Source organism: Ranitomeya variabilis, chromosome 7 (genome assembly GCF_051348905.1).
Source record: "Ranitomeya variabilis isolate aRanVar5 chromosome 7, aRanVar5.hap1, whole genome shotgun sequence".
Classification (NCBI taxonomy): domain Eukaryota; kingdom Metazoa; phylum Chordata; class Amphibia; order Anura; family Dendrobatidae; genus Ranitomeya; species Ranitomeya variabilis.
The window spans coordinates 241,418,362-241,438,010 of NC_135238.1; the positions used below are offsets into that span (position 1 = coordinate 241,418,362).

General features: G+C 52.7%; 2 protein-coding genes across 3 annotated transcripts in view; one reads left to right on the forward strand and one right to left on the reverse strand.

The window, feature by feature from the left end:
• CCDC14 (coiled-coil domain containing 14) overlaps positions 1 to 12,522 on the reverse strand; it is a 36,929-nt gene extending 24,407 nt beyond the window's left edge. Inside the window, exons 1-3 of one of the 2 annotated variants that reach the window (XM_077273320.1) lie at positions 12,391 to 12,522; positions 7,311 to 7,357; positions 6,335 to 6,416 (exon numbers count right to left, since the gene is read on the reverse strand). Coding sequence is in view for 1 of the 2 variants with exons in the window: in XM_077273319.1 (XP_077129434.1) it covers positions 6,335 to 6,416; positions 7,311 to 7,357; positions 12,196 to 12,225 (159 nt within the window). In the remaining variant the exon portion in view is untranslated. Of the gene's footprint in view, positions 1 to 6,334; positions 6,417 to 7,310; positions 7,358 to 12,195; positions 12,342 to 12,390 lie in introns of those variants that run through there. The other variant, XM_077273319.1, reaches the window with a different exon arrangement.
• A 2,001-nt stretch (positions 12,523 to 14,523) lies between these two features.
• On the forward strand, positions 14,524 to 19,282 carry LOC143786305 (uncharacterized). The gene is made up of 4 exons (XM_077275575.1): positions 14,524 to 14,667; positions 15,495 to 15,690; positions 15,845 to 16,007; positions 16,784 to 19,282. The coding sequence occupies exons 1-4, from the start codon at positions 14,524 to 14,526 to the stop codon at positions 17,472 to 17,474; spliced, it is 1,194 nt and encodes a 397-aa protein (XP_077131690.1). The 3' UTR covers positions 17,475 to 19,282.
• The last annotated feature ends 367 nt before the right edge of the window (positions 19,283 to 19,649 follow it).

Below are 19,649 nucleotides of genomic sequence, written 5' to 3' on the forward strand. Positions count from 1 at the left end.
CAACCCTCTCTCAATCCGCCATGTCCACCACCACCCCTGCTAGTTCCACCATATGCAGCTCGCCAGTCCAGCTCACCCTCCAAGAGACTCTCATTAGGAAAAGAAAGTACTCATCCTCTCATCCGCGTACACAGGGTTTGAACGCCCACATTGCTAGACTTATATCGTTAAGAGATGATGCCCTACCGCTTGGTTGAAAGCGAAGCTTTCAAAGCCTTGATGGCCTACGCAGTACCACGCTATGAGCTACCCAGTCGACACTTCTTTTCGAGAAAAGCCATCCCAGCCCTCCACCAGCATGTCAAAAACCGCATCGTCCATGCACTCAGGCAGTCTGTGACTACAAAGGTGCACCTCACAACAGATGCATGGACCAGTAGGCATGGCCAGGGACGTTACATGTCTATCACGGCACACTGGGTTAATGTGGTGGATGCAGGGTCCACAGGGGACAGCCACAGTGGGACAGTTCTGCCTAGCCCACGGTCTAGAAAACAGTTGGCTGTAGACGTTCGTACCCCTCCTCCTCTTCCAGCCGAAGCGAAAGCTCGTCCACAGAGCGCAGTCGCACGACAACTCCATCCGCAGCTGCCAGTGTTGCACATGAGGTGTCCCATTATGGAACAGCTAGTGGCAAGCGTCAGCAGGCTGTTTTGGAAATGAAGTGTTCGGGCGACAACAGACACACCGCGGAAGTACTGGCCGAGTACTTGCAGCAAGAAACTCAGTCATGGCTGGGCAGTGTACATCTTGAGGCAGGCAAGGTAGTCAAGTGATAACGGGAGGAATTTTATGGCTGCCATAGCCCTTTCAGAACGGAAACACATACCTTGCCTGGCTCACACATTAAACCTGGTGGTGCAGTGCTTCCTGAAAAATTATCCGGGGTTACCAGCCCTGCTCCTCAAGGTGCGAAGACTTTGCTCGCACATCCGCCGTTCGCCCGTACACTCCAGCCGTATGCTGAACCATCAGCGATCACTGAAGCTTCCCCAGCATCGTCTAATAATCGACGTTGCAACAAGGTGGAACTCCACACTGCACATGCTTCAGAGACTGTGCGAACAGAGGCGTGCTGTATTGTATTTGTGGGAGGATACACATACACGGGCAGGCAGTTGGATAGCAGACATGGAGTTGTCAGGTGTGCAGTGGTCGAAGCTACAAGACCTCTGTCAAGTCCTTCAGTGTTTTGAGGAATGTACACGGCTGGTCAGTGCAGACGACGCCATCATAAGCATGAGCATCCCCCTAATGCGTCTGCTGATGCAAAGTTTGACGCACATTAAGGAGCAGGCGTCTGCAGCCGAAGAGGAGGGAAGCCTTGATGACAGTCAGCCATTGTCTGCTCAGGGAAGTCTCGGGGACGAAGAGGAGGAGGAGGAGGAAGATGGGGATGAATATTTATGGGAGGAGGAAGCATCTCAGGGGGGAATAGAAAGTGTTGGTGGTGCAAGGTCAGGTACAGGTTTTTTGCGGGAGACAAGTGATGTGGATTTGCCAGAAAGTGCTCCTCAACCCAGCACAAGCATTGATTTGACACCTGGAACATTGGCCCACATGGCTGATTATGCCTTGCGTATCCTAAAAAGGGACCCCCGCATTATCAAAATGATGACCGATGACGAGTACTGGTTGGCCTGCCTCCTGGATCCACGCTATAAAGGGAAATTGCAAAATATCATGCCACATGAGAACCTTGAGCAAATATTGGCTACCAAACAAGCAACTCTTGTAGACCGTTTGGTTCAGGCATTCCCAGCACACAGCGGCGGTGATGGTTCTCACACGAGCTGCAGGGGGCTACATGGCAGAGGTGTTAGAGGGGCACAAATCAGAGGTGACGTTGGACAGAGGGGTTTTCTGACCAGGTTGTGGAGTGATTTCGCAATGACCGCTGACTCGACAGGTACTGCAGCATCAATTCAAAGTGACAGGAGACCATTTGTCCAGTATGGTTACTAACTATTTTTCCGCCCTTATCGATGTTCTCCCTCACAGGTCATTCCCCTTTGATTACTGGGCATCTAAATTAGACACCTGGCCTGAATTGGCAGAATATGCATTACAGGAGCTCGCTTGCCCAGCAGCTAGTGTGCTATCAGAAAGAGTCTTCAGTGCTGCTGGTTCAATATTAACCGAAAAAAGGACTCGTCTGGCGACCCAAAATGTTGATGATCTAACCTTCATTAAAATGAACCACTCATGGATTTCTAATTATTTTGCCCCACCTTCCCCTGCTGACACGTAGCTTTCCTGTAAAAAGGTCTTGCTTTTGGACTCGTCTTACCGACTGATCCAATTTCTCCATTTGCAGCTGCTGTATGTCCACCATAGGCCTTTTTTACACCTCCCTAAATGGGCTGACTCCCCCCACGGGGCCGTGGTCACCACTTGGCGCAAGCACCCGTGCGAGTGCAGTTTGGCTGAACAGGTGGGTGTGCCCACTTTTGGGCGACGGCACTGGCACAGGGTCCCTCATAGTACAATGAAGTGTCTCTGGCGGTGGTGGTGCACAACCAACGTCAGACACACCGTCGTAACATGAGGGGCCCTGGGCCAGTACCGCCGCCCACGAGAGAGTGTCATCCCCCCCAGCTCAAACAGTGCTCTACCACTTGCAAAATTACCTCTCACTGCTCCACCACTGTGTAGTCTGTGCTGATAAATCCTTCAATGGCACTGCCAATACAAATTTGTTGACATGATTGATGCTAGTAAAAATATTCAGGGGCCCTGTCCTACATTTACACCAGTTAATACTTTGCGCCAACTACCACTGTCTGCAAGTCAGCAGAAGAGCCCACCCCTGTACCTAGGTATGCCACCTGTTTATTTGTGAATTTTTTTTTTTCCAGACATTAACCTCACTTTATTATTTTGGCCTACTAACTGTGTCAGACACTCCTTACAGTTGTCCTCCACTGAACAAAGCTAGGCCGCCTGCGTACTCCTGTAACCTATTTTTAACTGCATTTTGCCTATTACTTTTTTGGGCCTACTAACTGTGTCTGCCCCTCGGTGCAATCGTCCTCCACTGACCACGCCAATGCTGCCTGTGAACCCCTGTAGCCTAATTTAAACTGCATAGAGCCTGCTTTTTCATTTTTGGCCTAGGAAGTCTGTCTGCGGTCCCTCCTTGCAATCGTCCTCCGCTGAACACACCAATGCTGCCTGTGTACCCCTGTAACCAATGTAAAACTGCATAGAGCCAACTTTTTATTTAACACATACTACCTTTGTCTGTCTGCGCCACTCAATCCCGCAGTCCTCCACTGAAAAAGCTGAGCTTCAATCTTCAGGCTTTCGGCCTATATTTAGAATTTAAAACTGCATTTGGGCTACTAGTTTGGGTGGGCCTAGTAACGGTGTCTGCCGCTCCAGGGTTTTCTCCTATTTGGTTTTCCAGAGCTTCAATTTTCAGGCTTTCGGCCTACATTTTAAATATTACACTACATTTGGCCTACTACTTTGGTTGAGCCTAGTAACGGTGTCTGCCACTCCTTGCTTGTCTCCTCCACTGAATAAAGCTTAGCTTCAATCTTCAGGCTTTCGGCCTACATTTTAAATATTAAACTGCGTTTGGGCTACTAGTTTGGGTGGGCCTACTAACAGTGTCTGCCGCTCCAAGGTGTTCTCCAGGTTTACTTGCCTGAGCATCAATCTTCAGGCTCTCATTAAGTAGTTGGTAATGTAACACTGCAGTTGGCCTACTAGTTTGGTTGGGGCCTACTAACGGTGTCTGCCGCTCCAAGGTGTTCTCCACTGAACAGAGCTGAGCTTCAATCTTCAGGCTCTCAGTAAGTAGTTGTTAATATAACACTGCAGTTGGCCTACTTGTTTGGTTGGGGCCTACTAATGGTGTCTGCCCCTCCAAGGTGTTTTCCTCCACTGAACAGAGCTGAGCTTCAATCTTCAGGCTCTCATTAAGTAGTTGTTAATATAACACTGCAGTTGGCCTACTAGTTTGGTTGGGGCCTACTAAAGGTGTCTGCCGCTCCAAGGTGTTCTCCAGGTTTACTTGCCTGAGCTTCAATCTTCAGGCTCTCATTAAGTAGTTGTTAATATAACACTGCAGTGGGCCTACTACTTTGGTTGGGCCCTAGTAACGGCGTCTGCCACTCCTTGCTTGTCTCCTCTGAATAAAGCTTAGCTTCAATCTTCAGGCTTTCGGCCTATAGGAAATTTTAAACTGCATTTGGCCTACTACTTTGGTTGGGCCTAGTAACGGTGTCTGCCGCACCTTGGTGTTGTCCTGTGTTATTTTCCTGAGCTTCAATCTTCAGGCTTTCGGCCTATATTTTTAATATTAAACTGCATTGGGCCTACTAGTGTGGTTGGGCCCTTAAAACGGTGTCTGACGCGCCTGGGTTTCCTCCGGTGTTGTTTTCCTGAGCTTCAATCTTCAGGCTTTCGGCCTATATTTTTAATATTAAACTGCATTGGGCCTACTAGTCTGGTTGGGCCCTTAAAACGGTGTCTGCCGCTCCTGGTTTTTCTCCTGTGTTGTTTTCCTGAGCTTCAATCTTCAGGCTTTCGGCCTACATTTTAAATATTAAACTGCATGTGGCCTACTACTTTGGTTGGGCCTAGTAACGGTGCCTGCCGCACCTTGGTGTTGTCCTGTGTTATTTTCCTGAGCTTCAATCTTCAGGCTTTCGGCCTATATTTTTAAAATTAAACTGCATTGGGCCTACTAGTCTGGTTGGGCCCTTAAAATGGTGTCTGCCGCTCCTGGGTTTTCTCCTGTTATGTTTTCCTGAGCTTCAATCTTCAGGCTTTCGGCCTACATTTTAAATATTAAACTGCATTTGGCCTACTACTTTGGTTGGGCCTAGTAACGGTGTCTGCCGCACCTTGGTGTTGTCCTGTGTTATTTTCCTGAGCTTCAATCTTCAGGCTTTCGGCCTATATTTTTAATATTAAACTGCATTGGGCCTACTAGTCTGGTTGGGCCCTTAAAACAGTGTCTGCCGCTCCTGGGTTTTCTACTCCACTGAACAAAGCAATGCCGCCTGGTTAGTCCTGTTACCAATTTTGAACTGCATTTAGCCCACTTCATTATTTGGGCCTATATCTGTGTTTCCTCCTCATCCTGCCCATTGCCCAGCCACTGCTAGATGAGTCTGCTGGTACATTGACCCAGACCACTACATTCCCCTTGCACGCTACACAGCCACAATCTGACCCTGCTGAAAGTCAGGTTCCTCTTCCCGCATACTATACCACCTTACACAGGGACAAAGAGGAAGGTGCAGATGAAAGTGCAGGTTCCTTCATCAGGTGGGGGGGGGGGGCATACTTGTTGGCGATGTCACTGGCACAGGGCCCCTCAGAGTACGCAAAAGTGATGCTGCCGGTGGGAGGCGCCCCCGCCGTGCAAACACACCGCCGTACTTTGAGGGGCCCTGTGCCAGTGCCAATGCGAACGAGTGGGCCCCCCCTGCTTGCTCAGGATCACAGCACTTGCAAAGTTGAAATACTTACCTCTCACTGCTCCACCGCCGTGACGTAGTCCACGTTTCCTGGGCCCACGGAAAACTTGAACCAGCCCTACCCCCCACAACTTTAGCCAAATGACCCCCAATTTCCTATGCCTAACTATTATTATTATAAAGTAAATTAAGATTGACAAGCTTCAGTAACAAGAATGGATATTTTTGCCATTAAAATGGGCACTGTAGGTGTTTTCCTGTCCTCCACTTACTGCCGACTATGCTTCCCCATTGACTTGCATTGGGTTTCGTGTTTCGGTCGATCCCCGACTTTTGGCGATAATCGGACGATTTCACTCGACTCGACTTTTGACAAAGTCGGGTTTCGCGAAACCCAACTCGATTCTAAAAAAGTTAAAGGCGCTCAACCCTACTGGTGACAAATAGTTTATATGTTATGTCCTTGTCTATGCGATGTTGCACTGTTTTGCACTTTAGTCTGGTAGGACTTTTTGGTTATAGATTTTAATACTTTACATTCAATGTTAAGTTTTATATTACTGCTCTCGTTATTATACTACTGACCCGGCGCTGCACCAATATCCTGCGACTGTATGAGCCGATCCCTGGTCACCGTATAGATATGTCTGGCTCTGGGAAAACTGGGTGACTACCAATATGGCCGCTACAGCATCACAGGCACAGAGGATGTATCCCTGTATACAGCAGACTCCATACTAAGAGTCAGCAGGTGTGGACATGAATGGTAAAGAAAAGTAAGTGCCCCCTGACACTTCGCGATCATCACTGCTCTATCAGAACTGGATACTGGATCCAACCCTCTCAGACTCACCCACCACAGCTAGTGCCATCCCACTGCCCCCACAGAAGGTCCCTACCTGGTCTTCTGAGTCAGTGGAACAAAGCGAGTATCCCGAATCCACAGACGTGGCGGAGGATTTCCTTACTGCACCCTTAAAACTAGAGACAAAATGATGAAGTCAACAAATTAACAACGTGCAGCAGAGCAAAGCTCAAGCCTGCACCCGAGATCTACATGGACAGTAAGAAACGTGTGCAGCAGAACGAGGCCCGAGCCTGCGCCCCATAAACCCTGATAGGAAGAGACATGTGCAGCAGAACGAGGTCCGAGCCTGTGCCCCAGAACCCCCAGGACAGAAAGACATGTGCAGCAGAACAAGGTCCGAGCCTGCGCCCCAGAAATCCCGATAGGAAGTGACGTGTGCAGCAGAAAGAGGTCCGAGCCTGCGCCCCAGAAATCCCAATAGGAAGTGACATGTGCAGCAGAACTAGGTCTGAGCCTGCACCCCAGAAACCACCTGACATGAAGAAACATGTGCAGTAGAATGAGGCCCGAGCCTGCACCCCACAACCCCCAGGACAGAAAGAGACGTGTGCAGCAGAACGAGGCCCGAGCCTGCGCCCCAGAAACCCCCTGACAGGAAGAAACGAGTGCAGTAAAGCGAGGCCCGAGCCCCAGAACAGAAAGACGTGTGCAGCAGAACGAGGCCCGAGCTCCAGAACAGAAAGACGTGTGTGAAGCAGAACGAGGCCTGAGCCTGCGCCCCAGAACCCCGATAGGAAGAGACGTCTGCAGCAGAACGAGGCCTGAGCCTGCGCCCCAGAAACCCCCAGGACAGAAAGAGACGTGTGCAGCAGAACGAGGTCCGAGCCCCAGAACAGAAAGACGTGTGTGAAGCAGAACGAGGCCTGAGCCTGCGCCCCAGAACCCCGATAGGAAGAGACGTCTGCAGCAGAACGAGGCCCGAGCCTGTGCCCCAGAACCACCAGGACAGAAAGAGACGTGTGCAGCAGAACGAGGCCCGAGCTTGCACCCGAGGACACTCCACTCACCTCTTACAGGTCACGGGTCGCAGTGGCAGACGTCCAGAAGAGAGAACCTGAAACCAGAGAACAAACATTAAAGGGAATGTGTCAGTGATGGTCCTCCTGAGCCGTTTATACAGGCCGCAGGCCATAGGAAGCTGAATAACATGACACCTTGATATACAAGGGGCGTTACCAGTGTAAGACATGTAATGACTGACAGCTGCGCTCCTGATCTACATGTCTCACACTGGTAACACCCCTTGTCAACTGCAGTAAGCTCTGGAGGCGGAGACTCAGGGTGATTATGCATATCCCCTAGATTCTAGCAGCTCATTTACATATACCAAAAAGTGGATTTCTCCAAGACACTGGATGCAAATATCAAGGTGTCATGTCATTCAGTTCTTATGACCTGCGGACCATATAGACAGCTCAGGAGGACGACACTTTCCCATTCAGGCTGTGTGCGCACGTTCTGGATTTTTCGCGTTTTCGCTATAAAAACACATAAAAAACGCATACATATGCATCCCATCATTTAGAATGCAGTCCGCAATTTTTGATCATATGTTGCTGTTTTTCCGCGAAAAAAACGCATCGCGGTAAAAAATGCAGCATGTTCATTAATTTTGCGGATTTCCCACTATATTATTGCATTGGGAACCTCCGGAAAAAAATCCGCGAAAAAAACGCATGCGGATTTCTTGCAGAAAATGTCCGGTTTTGTTCAGGAAATTTCTACAAGAAATCCTGACGTGTGCACATAGCCTCAGGCTGCAGTCACACGGTCAGTGTCTTACATCAGTATTTGTAACCAGGAGAGGAACAATCAGAAGAAAAGTAGAATAGAAACATATGCACCACTTCTGTATTATCACCACTCCTGGTTACAAATACTGACGAGAAATACTGACCAAATACTGACAGTGTGACGGCAGCCTGCTAGTGAGAAGCAAAACTCCGAGATAGCACCATCATCCTTGTCGGCAACGCTGCGGTCATACACACTGGGCACACGCTCACCCTGCAGTCTCTTCTCCTCGGTTCCAAGATCCTCACCCTCCCGTCCTCCTCCTCCTCCTCTCCCCGGTCCTCACCCTCCCGTCCTCCTCCTCTCCCCGGTCCTCACCCTCCCGTCCTCCTCCGCTCCCCGGTCCTCACCCTCCCGTCCTCCTCCGCTCCCCGGTCCTCACCCTCCCGTCCTCCTCCGCTCCCCGGTCCTCACCCTCCCGTCCTCCTCCTCTCCCCGGTCCTCACCCTCCCGTCCTCCTCCTCTCCTCACCCTCCCGTCCTCCTCCTCTCCCCGGTCCTCACCCTCCCGTCCTCCTCCTCTCCTCACCCTCCCGTCCTCCTCCGCTCCCCACCCTCCCGTCCTCCTCCGCTCCCCACCCTCCTCCTCCTCTCCCCGGTCCTCACCCTCCTGTCCTCCTCCGCTTCCCGGTCCTCACCCTCCCGTCCTCCTCCTCTCCTCACCCTCCCGTCCTCCTCTCCCCGGTCCTCACCCTCCCGTCCTCCTCCTCCTCTCCCCGGTCCTCACCCTCCCGTCCTCCTCCTCCTCTCCCCGGTCCTCACCCTCCCGTCCTCCTCCTCCTCCTCTCCCCGGTCCTCACCCTCCCGTCCTCCTCCTCCTCCTCTCCCCGGTCCTCACCCTCCCGTCCTCCTCCTCTCCTCACCCTCCCGTCCTCCTCCTCCTCTCCCCGGTCCTCACCCTCCCGTCCTCCTCCTCCTCTCCCCGGTCCTCACCCTCCCGTCCTCCTCCTCCTCTCCCCGGTCCTCACCCTCCCGTCCTCCTCTCCCCGGTCCTCACCCTCCCGTCCTCCTCCTCCTCTCCCCGGTCCTCACCCTCCCGTCCTCACCCTCCTCTCCCCAGTCCTCACCCTCCCGTCCTCCTCCTCCTCCTCTCCCCGGTCCTCACCCTCCCGTCCTCACCCTCCTCTCCCCAGTCCTCACCCTCCCGTCCTCCTCCTCCTCCTCCTCTCCCCGGTCCTCACCCTCCCGTCCTCCTCCTCCTCCTCTCCCCGGTCCTCACCCTCCCGTCCTCCTCCTCCTCTCCCCGGTCCTCACCCTCCCGTCCTCCTCCTCCTCTCCCCGGTCCTCACCCTCCCGTCCTCCTCCTCCTCTCCCCGGTCCTCACCCTCCCGTCCTCCTCCTCCTCTCCCCGGTCCTCACCCTCCCGTCCTCCTCCTCCTCTCCCCGGTCCTCACCCTCCCGTCCTCCTCCTCCTCTCCCCGGTCCTCACCCTCCCGTCCTCCTCCTCCTCCTCTCCCCGGTCCTCACCCTCCCGTCCTCCTCCTCCTCCTCTCCCCGGTCCTCACCCTCCCGTCCTCCTCCTCCTCTCCCCGGTCCTCCCCCTCCCGTCCTCCTCCTCCTCTCCCTGGTCCTCAACCTCCCGTCCTCCTCCTCTCCTCACCCTCCCGTCCTCCTCCTCCTCTTCCCGGTCCTCACCCTCCCGTCCTCCTCCTCCTCTCCCCGGTCCTCACCCTCCCGTCCTCCTCCTCACCTCACCCTCCCGTCCTCCTCCTCTCCCCGGTCCTCACCCTCCTGTCCTCCTCCGCTCCTCACCCTCCCGTCCTCCTCCGCTCCCCGGTCCTCACCCTCCCGTCCTCCTCCTCTCCCCGGTCCTCACCCTCCCGTCCTCCTCCTCTCCTCACCCTCCCGTCCTCCTCCTCTCGTCCTCCTCCTCTCCCCGGTCCTCACCCTCCCGTCCTCCTCCGCTCCCCACCCTCCCGTCCTCCTCCTCTCCCCGGTCCTCACCCTCCCGTCCTCCTCCGCTCCCCACCCTCCCGTCCTCCTCCTCTCCCCGGTCCTCACCCTCCCGTCCTCCTCCGCTCCCCACCCTCCCGTCCTCCTCCTCCTCTCCCCGGTCCTCACCCTCCCGTCCTCCTCCGCCCCCCCGGTCCTCACCCTCCCGTCCTCCTCCTCTCCTCACCCTCCCGTCCTCCTCCTCTCCTCACCCTCCCGTCCTCCTCCTCTCCCCGGTCCTCACCCTCCCGTCCTCCTCCTCTCCCCGGTCCTCACCCTCCCGTCCTCCTCCTCCTCTCCCCGGTCCTCACCCTCCCGTCCTCCTCCTCCTCTCCCCGGTCCTCACCCTCCCGTCCTCCTCCTCCTCTCCCCGGTCCTCACCCTCCCGTCCTCCTCCTCCTCTCCCCGCTCCTCACCCTCCCGTCCTCCTCCTCCTCCTCCTCTCCCCGCTCCTCACCCTCCCGTCCTCCTCCTCCCCCGGTCCTCACCCTCCCGTCCTCCTCCTCCCCTCACGTCCTCCTCCTCTCCCCGGTCCTCACCCTCCCGTCCTCCTCCTCCTCTCCCCGGTCCTCACCCTCCCGTCCTCCTCCTCTCCTCACCCTCCCGTCCTCCTCCGCCCCCCGGTCCTCACCCTCCCGTCCTCCTCCGCTCCCCGGTCCTCACCCTCCCGTCCTCCTCCTCTCCTCACCCTCCCGTCCTCCTCCTCTCCTCACCCTCCCGTCCTCCTCCTCTCCCCGGTCCTCACCCTCCCGTCCTCCTCCTCTCCCCGGTCCTCACCCTCCCGTCCTCCTCCTCTCCCCGGTCCTCACCCTCCCGTCCTCCTCCTCTCCCCGGTCCTCACCCTCTCGTCCTCCTCCTCCTCTCCCCGGTCCTCACCCTCCCGTCCTCCTCCTCCTCTCCCCGGTCCTCACCCTCCCGTCCTCCTCCTCCTCTCCCCGGTCCTCACCCTCCCGTCCTCCTCCTCCTCTCCCCGGTCCTCACCCTCCCGTCCTCCTCCGCTCCCCGGTCCTCACCCTCCCGTCCTCCTCCGCTCCCCACCCTCCCGTCCTCCTCCGCTCCCCACCCTCCCGTCCTCCTCCGCTCCTCCTCCTCTCCCCGGTCCTCACCCTCCCGTCCTCCTCCGCTCCCCGGTCCTCACCCTCCCGTCCTCCTCCGCTCCCCAGTCCTCACCCTCCCGTCCTCCTCCGCTCCCCGATCCTCACCCTCCCGTCCTCCTCCTCTCCCCAGTCCTCACCCTCCCGTCCTCCTCCTCTCCCCGGTCCTCACCCTCCCGTCTTCCTCCTCCTCCTCTCCCCGGTCCTCACCCTCCCGTCCTCCTCCTCTCCCCGGTCCTCACCCTCCCGTCCTCCTCCTCTCCCCGGTCCTCACCCTCCCGTCCTCCTCCTCTCCCCGGTCCTCACCCTCCCGTCCTCCTCCTCTCCCCGGTCCTCACCCGCCCGTCCTCCTCCTCTCCCTCCCGTCCTCCTCCTCCTCTCCCCGGTCCTCACCCTCCCGTCCTCCTCCTCCTCTCCCCGGTCCTCACCCTCCCGTCCTCCTCTCCCCGGTCCTCACCCTCCCGTCCTCCTCCTCCTCTCCCCGGTCCTCACCCTCCCGTCCTCCTCTCCCCGGTCCTCACCCTCCCGTCCTCCTCTCCCCGGTCCTCACCCTCCCGTCCTCCTCTCCCCGGTCCTCACCCTCCCGTCCTCCTCCTCCTCTCCCCGGTCCTCACCCTCCCGTCCTCCTCCGCTCCTCACCCTCCCGTCCTCCTCCGCTCCTCACCCTCCCGTCCTCCTCCTCTCCCCGGTCCTCACCCTCCCGTCCTCCTCCGCTCCTCACCCTTCCGTCCTCCTCCGCTCCCCGGTCCTCACCCTCCCGTCCTCCTCCGCTCCCCGGTCCTCACCCTCCCGTCCTCCTCCGCTCCCCGGTCCTCACCCTCCCGTCCTCCTCCGCTCCCCGGTCCTCACCCTCCCGTCCTCCTCCGCTCCCCGGTCCTCACCCTCCCGTCCTCCTCCGCTCCCCGGTCCTCACCCTCCCGTCCTCCTCCGCTCCCCGGTCCTCACCCTCCCGTCCTCCTCCGCTCCCCGGTCCTCACCCTCCCGTCCTCCTCCGCTCCCCGGTCCTCACCCTCCCGTCCTCCTCCGCTCCCCGGTCCTCACCCTCCCGTCCTCCTCCGCTCCCCGGTCCTCACCCTCCCGGCTCGGCCGCCAGCTCTCGCCATCCTCGGACAATGTGACAGAATCGGCTTCTCTTTCTTGCCGCGCCGGAAGTGTCACCTTGGAAACCAACGGCAACCGGAAGCTCCGTACAGCGGCGATCAGTGGCGGGAATCGTGTGTTGCCCACGTGACCGGAAGTGTTAGTCCCGTCATCTAGTTTGGCTTTACCTCAGGTTAGATGGTGGCCCCGATACTCGCTGCAGGGGCCACAGAAGTGCCGCTCCACGGGGGCCCGATCCCGGGAGAATTGTGAAGCGATGTGAGGAATTCTATGGCGATTTCTTTATCTCTTGCTCCTATACTGAGGGCCCGCGGGGAGGGGATTACTGAGAGTGCGGCCCCGCCTCAGCGGAAGACGTGAGGAGAAATCGGACGGTACATCACTGGGGTCCGCCTGCCTGCCGGGGTCCGGCCTCCCGAGACCCCATAATTCAGTAGGACACAGGAGAAGAGACCTCGCCGGACGCACAGGGACACAGACCGTCTCCTCCATTAGTGCCCCGAGGACCTGTGTGGTCCGGAACCACATGGCTCAGTAACGTCACACCTGGCGGAGCTGGGGGGTCTGTGGTGTGGACAGGATGGAGGGGGCGTTTCACCAAAGATGTCGGATTAAGGCTACGTTCACATTTGCGGTGTGCGCCGCAGCGTCGTCGCCGCACCAAAACGCATGTGGCGTGCGGCCCTATATTTAACATTGGGGCCGCATGGCGCCGCATGTACATGCGTTGTCATGCGTTTTGGTGCGTTGTACGCCGCATGCGGCGTTAGGGCGCACCTGTCAGGGCGCGGCAAACGCAACATGTTGCATTTTTTGGGCGGCGCAGACTTCGTAAAAAACGCATGCGTCGTGTTTGCGTCGTGTTTGCGTCGTCAATGCGGCTTTTTTCCCATTGACTTGCATTGACAACGCAGACGACGCAAGTACTTGCGTCGTGGTGCGTTGTACGACGCATGCGTATTCCAATAAAAAATGCAAAACATTGTCTAGACTTTGTCTAGACACTAAAAAAACACTATATATATAAAAAAAAAAAGGGGGTTTGGCATTGTCTTTCACAAGGCTAGCTACAGAGAAGACTGACTGAAGGGAATCTGCTTTCCAAACATGTAAGTATATATTTCTCTTTGCATATTTTTTATTCTGTGTTTTATTTATTGATTTTGATTTAATTTGTGCAATGTTTGTTCTGTGCTATTGTACGGTTATGGCACTGTGGGTTGTATTGAAAAATTGTTTTTTTTAATCTGGTTTTGATGTACTTCTGGCGTTATATGCTGGCGTTTGTTGTCTTCGGCCTTGCTTGGTTTTGGGTTGTTCTGGTGTCATGCAGTTGGTCAATGTCTTTAAATTTGGCAGATTTTTTTTTGAAATTTCTGGTGCATGTCTTTTTCTGGTTTCTATTGTTGGGGGTAACCGTATGGCGTTTTTTATTGGCTCATGTCTTGCTGTGTTTTATTATGCTGTGGGCATTTTTTTTTCTTTCCTTGAGTGTCTTTTCTTGCTGGTGGGGGGGGCTACATTTATGATGTTTCATTTGTATTGTATTGTTCTGGGCTGCTATATGCCATTCTATTTTCAATTGTATTTTACCTTTTTTTGGGGGGGTTTAAACTCTGATGGTTTTACGTCGTTTTCCCTATGGCTTCCGTATGTATCTCCTTTCTTGAATGTTTCCATTGACAAGTGTGTAGTATGGCCTTTATATTAATAATTTTTTTTTGTTGGGGGCCTTTTTTTAAAAATTTATTGTGTTTTCTTTTCTATTTGACTATGTTTTATCTTTTGGGTTGCTGTATATTGTAACAGCGGTTGACCCGTAATGTTTTTTGCTTATTATCTAGAATGGTATTTAGCGCCTTTTTCTGATGTATTTCTGTGGATGTCACCAGATGGTGTTGTTTTGGATCATGTCTTGTTGTAATTGTAAATTATGGCGTTCATTAGTTTGCTATTTCATTGTGCCTTTTTTTTTCTGTATTTATTTTTTTGATAATTTTGTAGCTTTTGAAAATTTTACATAGGTGTCTATTTTTGCTTAATTTTGTTTGGGTCTATTCTTGTATTGTTTCTTCGATTTTATTCTCTTGCAATGTATGGCATTGTGGTGTCGCTTTTTGAGTTTGCATTGTCCTATCAGTCAACAGTCAATTGTGGTTTTTTAATGTTTTGGGCCTATTTTATTGTATGTGGCATTGGATGTGATTTTTTGCTCATTTTTTCATTGCAGAACAAACTTGCAAGAATGCCAAGTTCTTCGGAGCATAGCCAATCGGCGCGGGGGAGTGCGGTGAGTAATTATGTCCAGTTGCTTACTATTAGCTGCCATTTGTAGCATTGACAATAATTTTTGTATACAATTTTTCCAGGCTTCTTCAAGTGAGGGGGAAGGCAGTCAGCGGGAGCAGAGAGATCGGGGCCAAGATGTGGCGTCAGGCCGGCGAGTGAGTATTTTTTTTTTTTTTATCTTTTTTTTTTCAGTAGCATCCTGCTGTGAGGAACATTACATTTGAGGAGCATCCTGCTTTCACTAGGGATGTTTACTAAGCTTAGGCCCCCGTCACACATACCAAGATCGCTAGCGAGATCGCTGCTGAGTCACTAGTTTTGTGACGCAACAGCGACCTCAGTAGCGATCTCGCTAATATGTGTGACCCGTACCAGCGATCAGGCCCCTGCTGTGAGATCGCTGGTCGTGTTGGAATGGCCTGGGCCGTTTTTTGGTCGTTGAGGTCCCGCTGACATCGCTGAAGTGGTGTGTGTGACACCGATCCAGCGATGTCTTCCCTGGTAACCATGATAAACATCGGGTTACTAAGCGCAGGGCCGCGCTTAGTAACCCGATGTTTACCATGGTTACCCGGGTGCTGCAGGGGGACTTCGGCATCATTGAAGACAGTTTCAACGATGCCGAAGTCGTTCCCCTGATCGTTGGTCGCTGGAGAGAGCGGTCTGTGTGACAGCTCCCCAGCAACCACACAACGACTTACCAACGATCACGGCCAGGCAGTATCGCTGGTCGTGATGGTTGTTAAATCACTATGTGAGACGGGGCCTTTATACATTATAGATTTTCAGGGCAGCAAGTATTGGGGGAAGGTAAAATAAAGTTGAACTCCCTGCACACAAACATTCCAAAACACAGGTGTAGAAAACATCAATATACATACATCAAATGGCAAAGGATAGGGCAGAGGTACCTATCATGCCAGGTGCTGGTGGTTGTTAATATTTGCATATTTTTAACCTATTTGTTTTCTAATTTTTCTAGGTTTCACAACGGGCCCAAGGAGAGAGTGTAGATGTGGACCTCCTTATTTCAAGCATCCAGGAGCGGGGCCCGTTGTGGGACAGCCGTGACCCTCGGCACATGGACCAGGTGGTGTCTAGGCGTTTGTGGGCAGAGGTGGCAAACTCGCTGTGGGATGGCTTTGACAGTGCCTCAGCGAAGGACAAAGGCACCTTTAGTGAGTATTGCAGATACGCTGCTATGACCCATCTTGCTAGGATAAACACAACCGTGTGTGATGCGATCAACGCCTACACTTTGCATCGCACACGGTTGTTTTATCCTTTTACAATGCTAAATATGTAACAATTTTTTTGTCTTTACATTAACAGTGAAAAAGTTGAGGACCAGATGGCGATCCATAAAGGACCGTTTCAATAAGGGGATTCGTGCTGAGGAGGAGCAAGCTCGGAGTGGTGCTGCTGCGTCCAAGTCGGTGCCCTATAAATATAACAGGGCACTCCAGTTCTTAAGACCGGTCCTTGGCCGCCGACAGTAAGTATTTTGTCAACATACCATATTGCACATCCACATTGTACATTGCCCAGCCACATAGCATATTGCACAGCCACATAGTACATTGCCCAGCCACGTACATTGTGCATCCACATAGTAGATTTCCAGGCCACTATATCGCAGCCACATAGTACACGTTCGAGCTACATATACACATAGTATATTTCCAAAGGAACATAGTATATTGGCCATCCATGTAGTCATCGTAGCATTTTGGCCATCCTTTAACCCTAGTGGAATGGTATATAGCCCATTAGTAATTTTTTGGGTTAGGCGTGAGTCATTGTAGTCCATGACAGGTTACGTTCTGAGTCAGGGTAGTTCTGATTGCAGGAATAATGATGACGTCTCGATCACATGATCCTAACGTCATGGCCATTCCTGCGATCAGATCAACAAAGTCTTTTTTTTAAAGTTTTTGGGTTTTTAAATTTTATTCTTGACTTTAAATTTTCTACTATTTTTTTTGACATAGGCATTATCTAGATTTGTTTTTTTAAGATGACAGGGGTATGCATTGCCTTTGCCAACTTGAATTAACAGTCATTATCTGCCGTCGGTATGTCCATGATTGTTATCGTGAGCCCTAATGCTCAGCTGGCGATAACAATCAGCAATTTATTATAGGCCACACAGACTAAGATACAGGGGATTGTAATGTTTTGTTGTGTCATGTAATGTAAATTTTTTTACAGGAGTTGGCGTATGTGATAGTTTATTAATTGAAGACTAATTTTTTCCTTTTCTTTTCACAGGACACACAGCAGCACCCTCCAGCGAGCTCCCCCCTGTGAAGCGGAACTTCATGGATCGCCATCTGACCCGTCACAGCCCTCCCACAGCGGCAGCAGGCTTGCACCACCATCATCTGGAGAACCGGCTGCCGGTACATCAGGTTTTCCCCTGCCCGAGGCCTCTGGCGCACCTTCGTTCGGGAATTCCCGACAGCGCCAGCGGGCCTCGGACAGGCCAGCCATGCCAGAATTTTTGCACTTGAGCACGGTGTTCCAGAATGGTTTCAAGGCGATGACCGATAAAATGTCCAGTATCGAACGTCGCCTTGAAGCCATTGAAGCCGAGCTCTCAAATCCGGCAAAACATTTTTTAAGCACAATTGCTAAGGGCATGGTGGAAAACCTTACGCCGGAACTCCAGATTTCGGTGATGCAGGACTGCAACAATTCTTACGTGAGGGCTCTGCAGCAGTCTCGGGTCGCGCAGTCAGCGACACTGCCCGTAGTGCCGTCGCTGGCTAGCGTGACTCCGACTACTGCTGCAGAGTCACTCCAGCCACCCCACCCTGGTCCAAGTGCCGGGCGACGCCACCACAGGCACCATACCAGTGTGCGGCCCACTCCTGCTCCTGCCAGGCCCTCATCCTCCCGTAGGAGTGCTTCTGGGGGAGATGCCGCAGAAGGCAGGAAAAGAAAAAAAAAAAACACATAAGAGGAGGCACACAGACACACACACAGAGGCACAGGTTCTGGCTGCTCCAGGACAGACACCATCTCGTCGTGGCTCTAGCCACAGCAGGAGCAGCCAGGGCCAACCAAGCCAAAAACGCAGGCGGCTTGTGTTGCCTCCTCCCTCCTCTACTGACGAGGCGGTCTCCCTAGTGTACCCTGCGGGGGGTTTGGACCTGCCATCAAGCCTCCTCGAGTATGGCGGCTCCTCCTCCTCCTCCTCCTCTACCACTCCCACTCCCAGGTCCAGAACTAGAAGCTACCGGTCACCGGTGGTAGCGGATGTTGATCCCCCCTCGGCTGTTGATACCCCCTAATTTTCTTTTCCCTTTTTTTCTGTTTCCCCTCAATAAAAATTTATTTTTTTGTATACAATATTTGGTCTTCTTTTCAAGTACACTGCTCGGTAATTCACTCCGTGCGTCGTTTATTTGTGCTTCAAACACCTCATATATGCAATGTCAGACAGTATTTTTGGATTTTTTAATTTGACCGTTTCTTTGGGTGTCTTTCATTGCTGTATGAGGTGTTTCCAAACACTAAAGTGTATGAGTTGTTTTCAAAGAAAAAGGGTATGTGTCCACGCTCAGGATTGCATCCGGATTTGGTCCGGATTTTAATTCAATATTTGTAGCCAAAACCAGGCGTGGGTAATAAATACAGCAGTGGAGCATATGTTTCTATTCTACTTTTCCTAATTGTTCCACTCCTGGTTTTGGCTTACAAATATTGATGAAAAAACCTGAGCAATTCAGGATGCAATCCTGAACGTGGACACATACTGTAAAGGTACCTTCACACTTAACAATGCTGCAGCAAAACAGACAACGATGCAATTCACTGCAGCATCGCTATTTGGGAGCTGGAGAGCGGTCTGTGTGACCGCTCTCCAGCGACCAACGATGCCGAGGTCCCCGGGTAACCATGTTAAACATCGGGTTGCTAAGCGCAGGGCGCACTTCCGATGTTTACCCTGGTTACCAGTGTAAAATGAAAAAAAAAAAATATTCACAATCGCATCCCCCGGCGTCAGCTTCCCTGCACTGACTGAGTGACGTCCCTCACAGCAACGCTGTGCTGTGCATTCACTTTACGGCCGGCGCTCACTCAGTGCAGGAAGTGGACGCCAGGGGACGCGAAGATGAGTATATTTATTTTTATTTTTTAGTTTACAATTAACACTGGTAACCACGGTAAACATCGGGTTACTAAGCGCGACCATGCGCTTGGTAACCCGTTGTTTACCCTGGTTACCAGTGTAAAACATCGCTGGTATCGTTGATTTTGCTGTCAAACACAACGATACACGGCGATCTGACAAACAAATAAATATGGTATGGTATAAATTTTGTCTTGGAAGCAGGGTAGAAAACGTAAGAAAATTTTTTTATTAAAACACAACATTTTAAAAACAAAGGTTTCCAAGTTTTTTAGATAAGGCACATTTACATTGGTGAACTATTTTTAGCATAGTCACACCAGAATACAGTCCAACAGTTTATTACACCATTGAATCTTGCCATGACAGACGGCCAACATCTGACACAAAATAGGCCGCAAAACGGTCCCTCATCTGCGCAATTTCCACACTTGTCCTCAGAGGATGATCATGGAAATTGGGCAATGGGTTGGCTATGGTTTCATCCAGATCAACGTTCAGTCTCTCTTTGGCCAGAATAAAATTGTGGAGAACCACACACGCCTTCACCACCTCATCCACTGTCTCAGTTTTCAGATTAATGGCGGATCCTAATATCCGCCATTTAGAGACAAGGATGCCAAAGGCGCACTCCACAGTCCTGGCCCTGGACAGTCTGTAATTGAACACCCTTTTCGTGTGGTCCAAGCCCCGACTTGAGTAGGGTTTCAATAGGTTGGCAGACATTTGGAATGCCTCATCCCCAACCACAACAAATGGCATCGCAGGGCCTTCGGTGTGGGGAAGAGGTCGTGGCTGGGGGAAATTGAAATTGTTGCCATATAATTTTTGGCCCATATCAGACTCTTTGAATGTGCGCGAGTCATTTGACCGGCCAAAAGCACCAATGTCGACTGCCAGAAAACGGCAGTCCGCACCGGCAATTGCCATCAGCACAGTGGAAAAATATTTTTTGTAGTTATAGAAAAGGGATCCACTTTTCCCTGGCTTGGTAATACG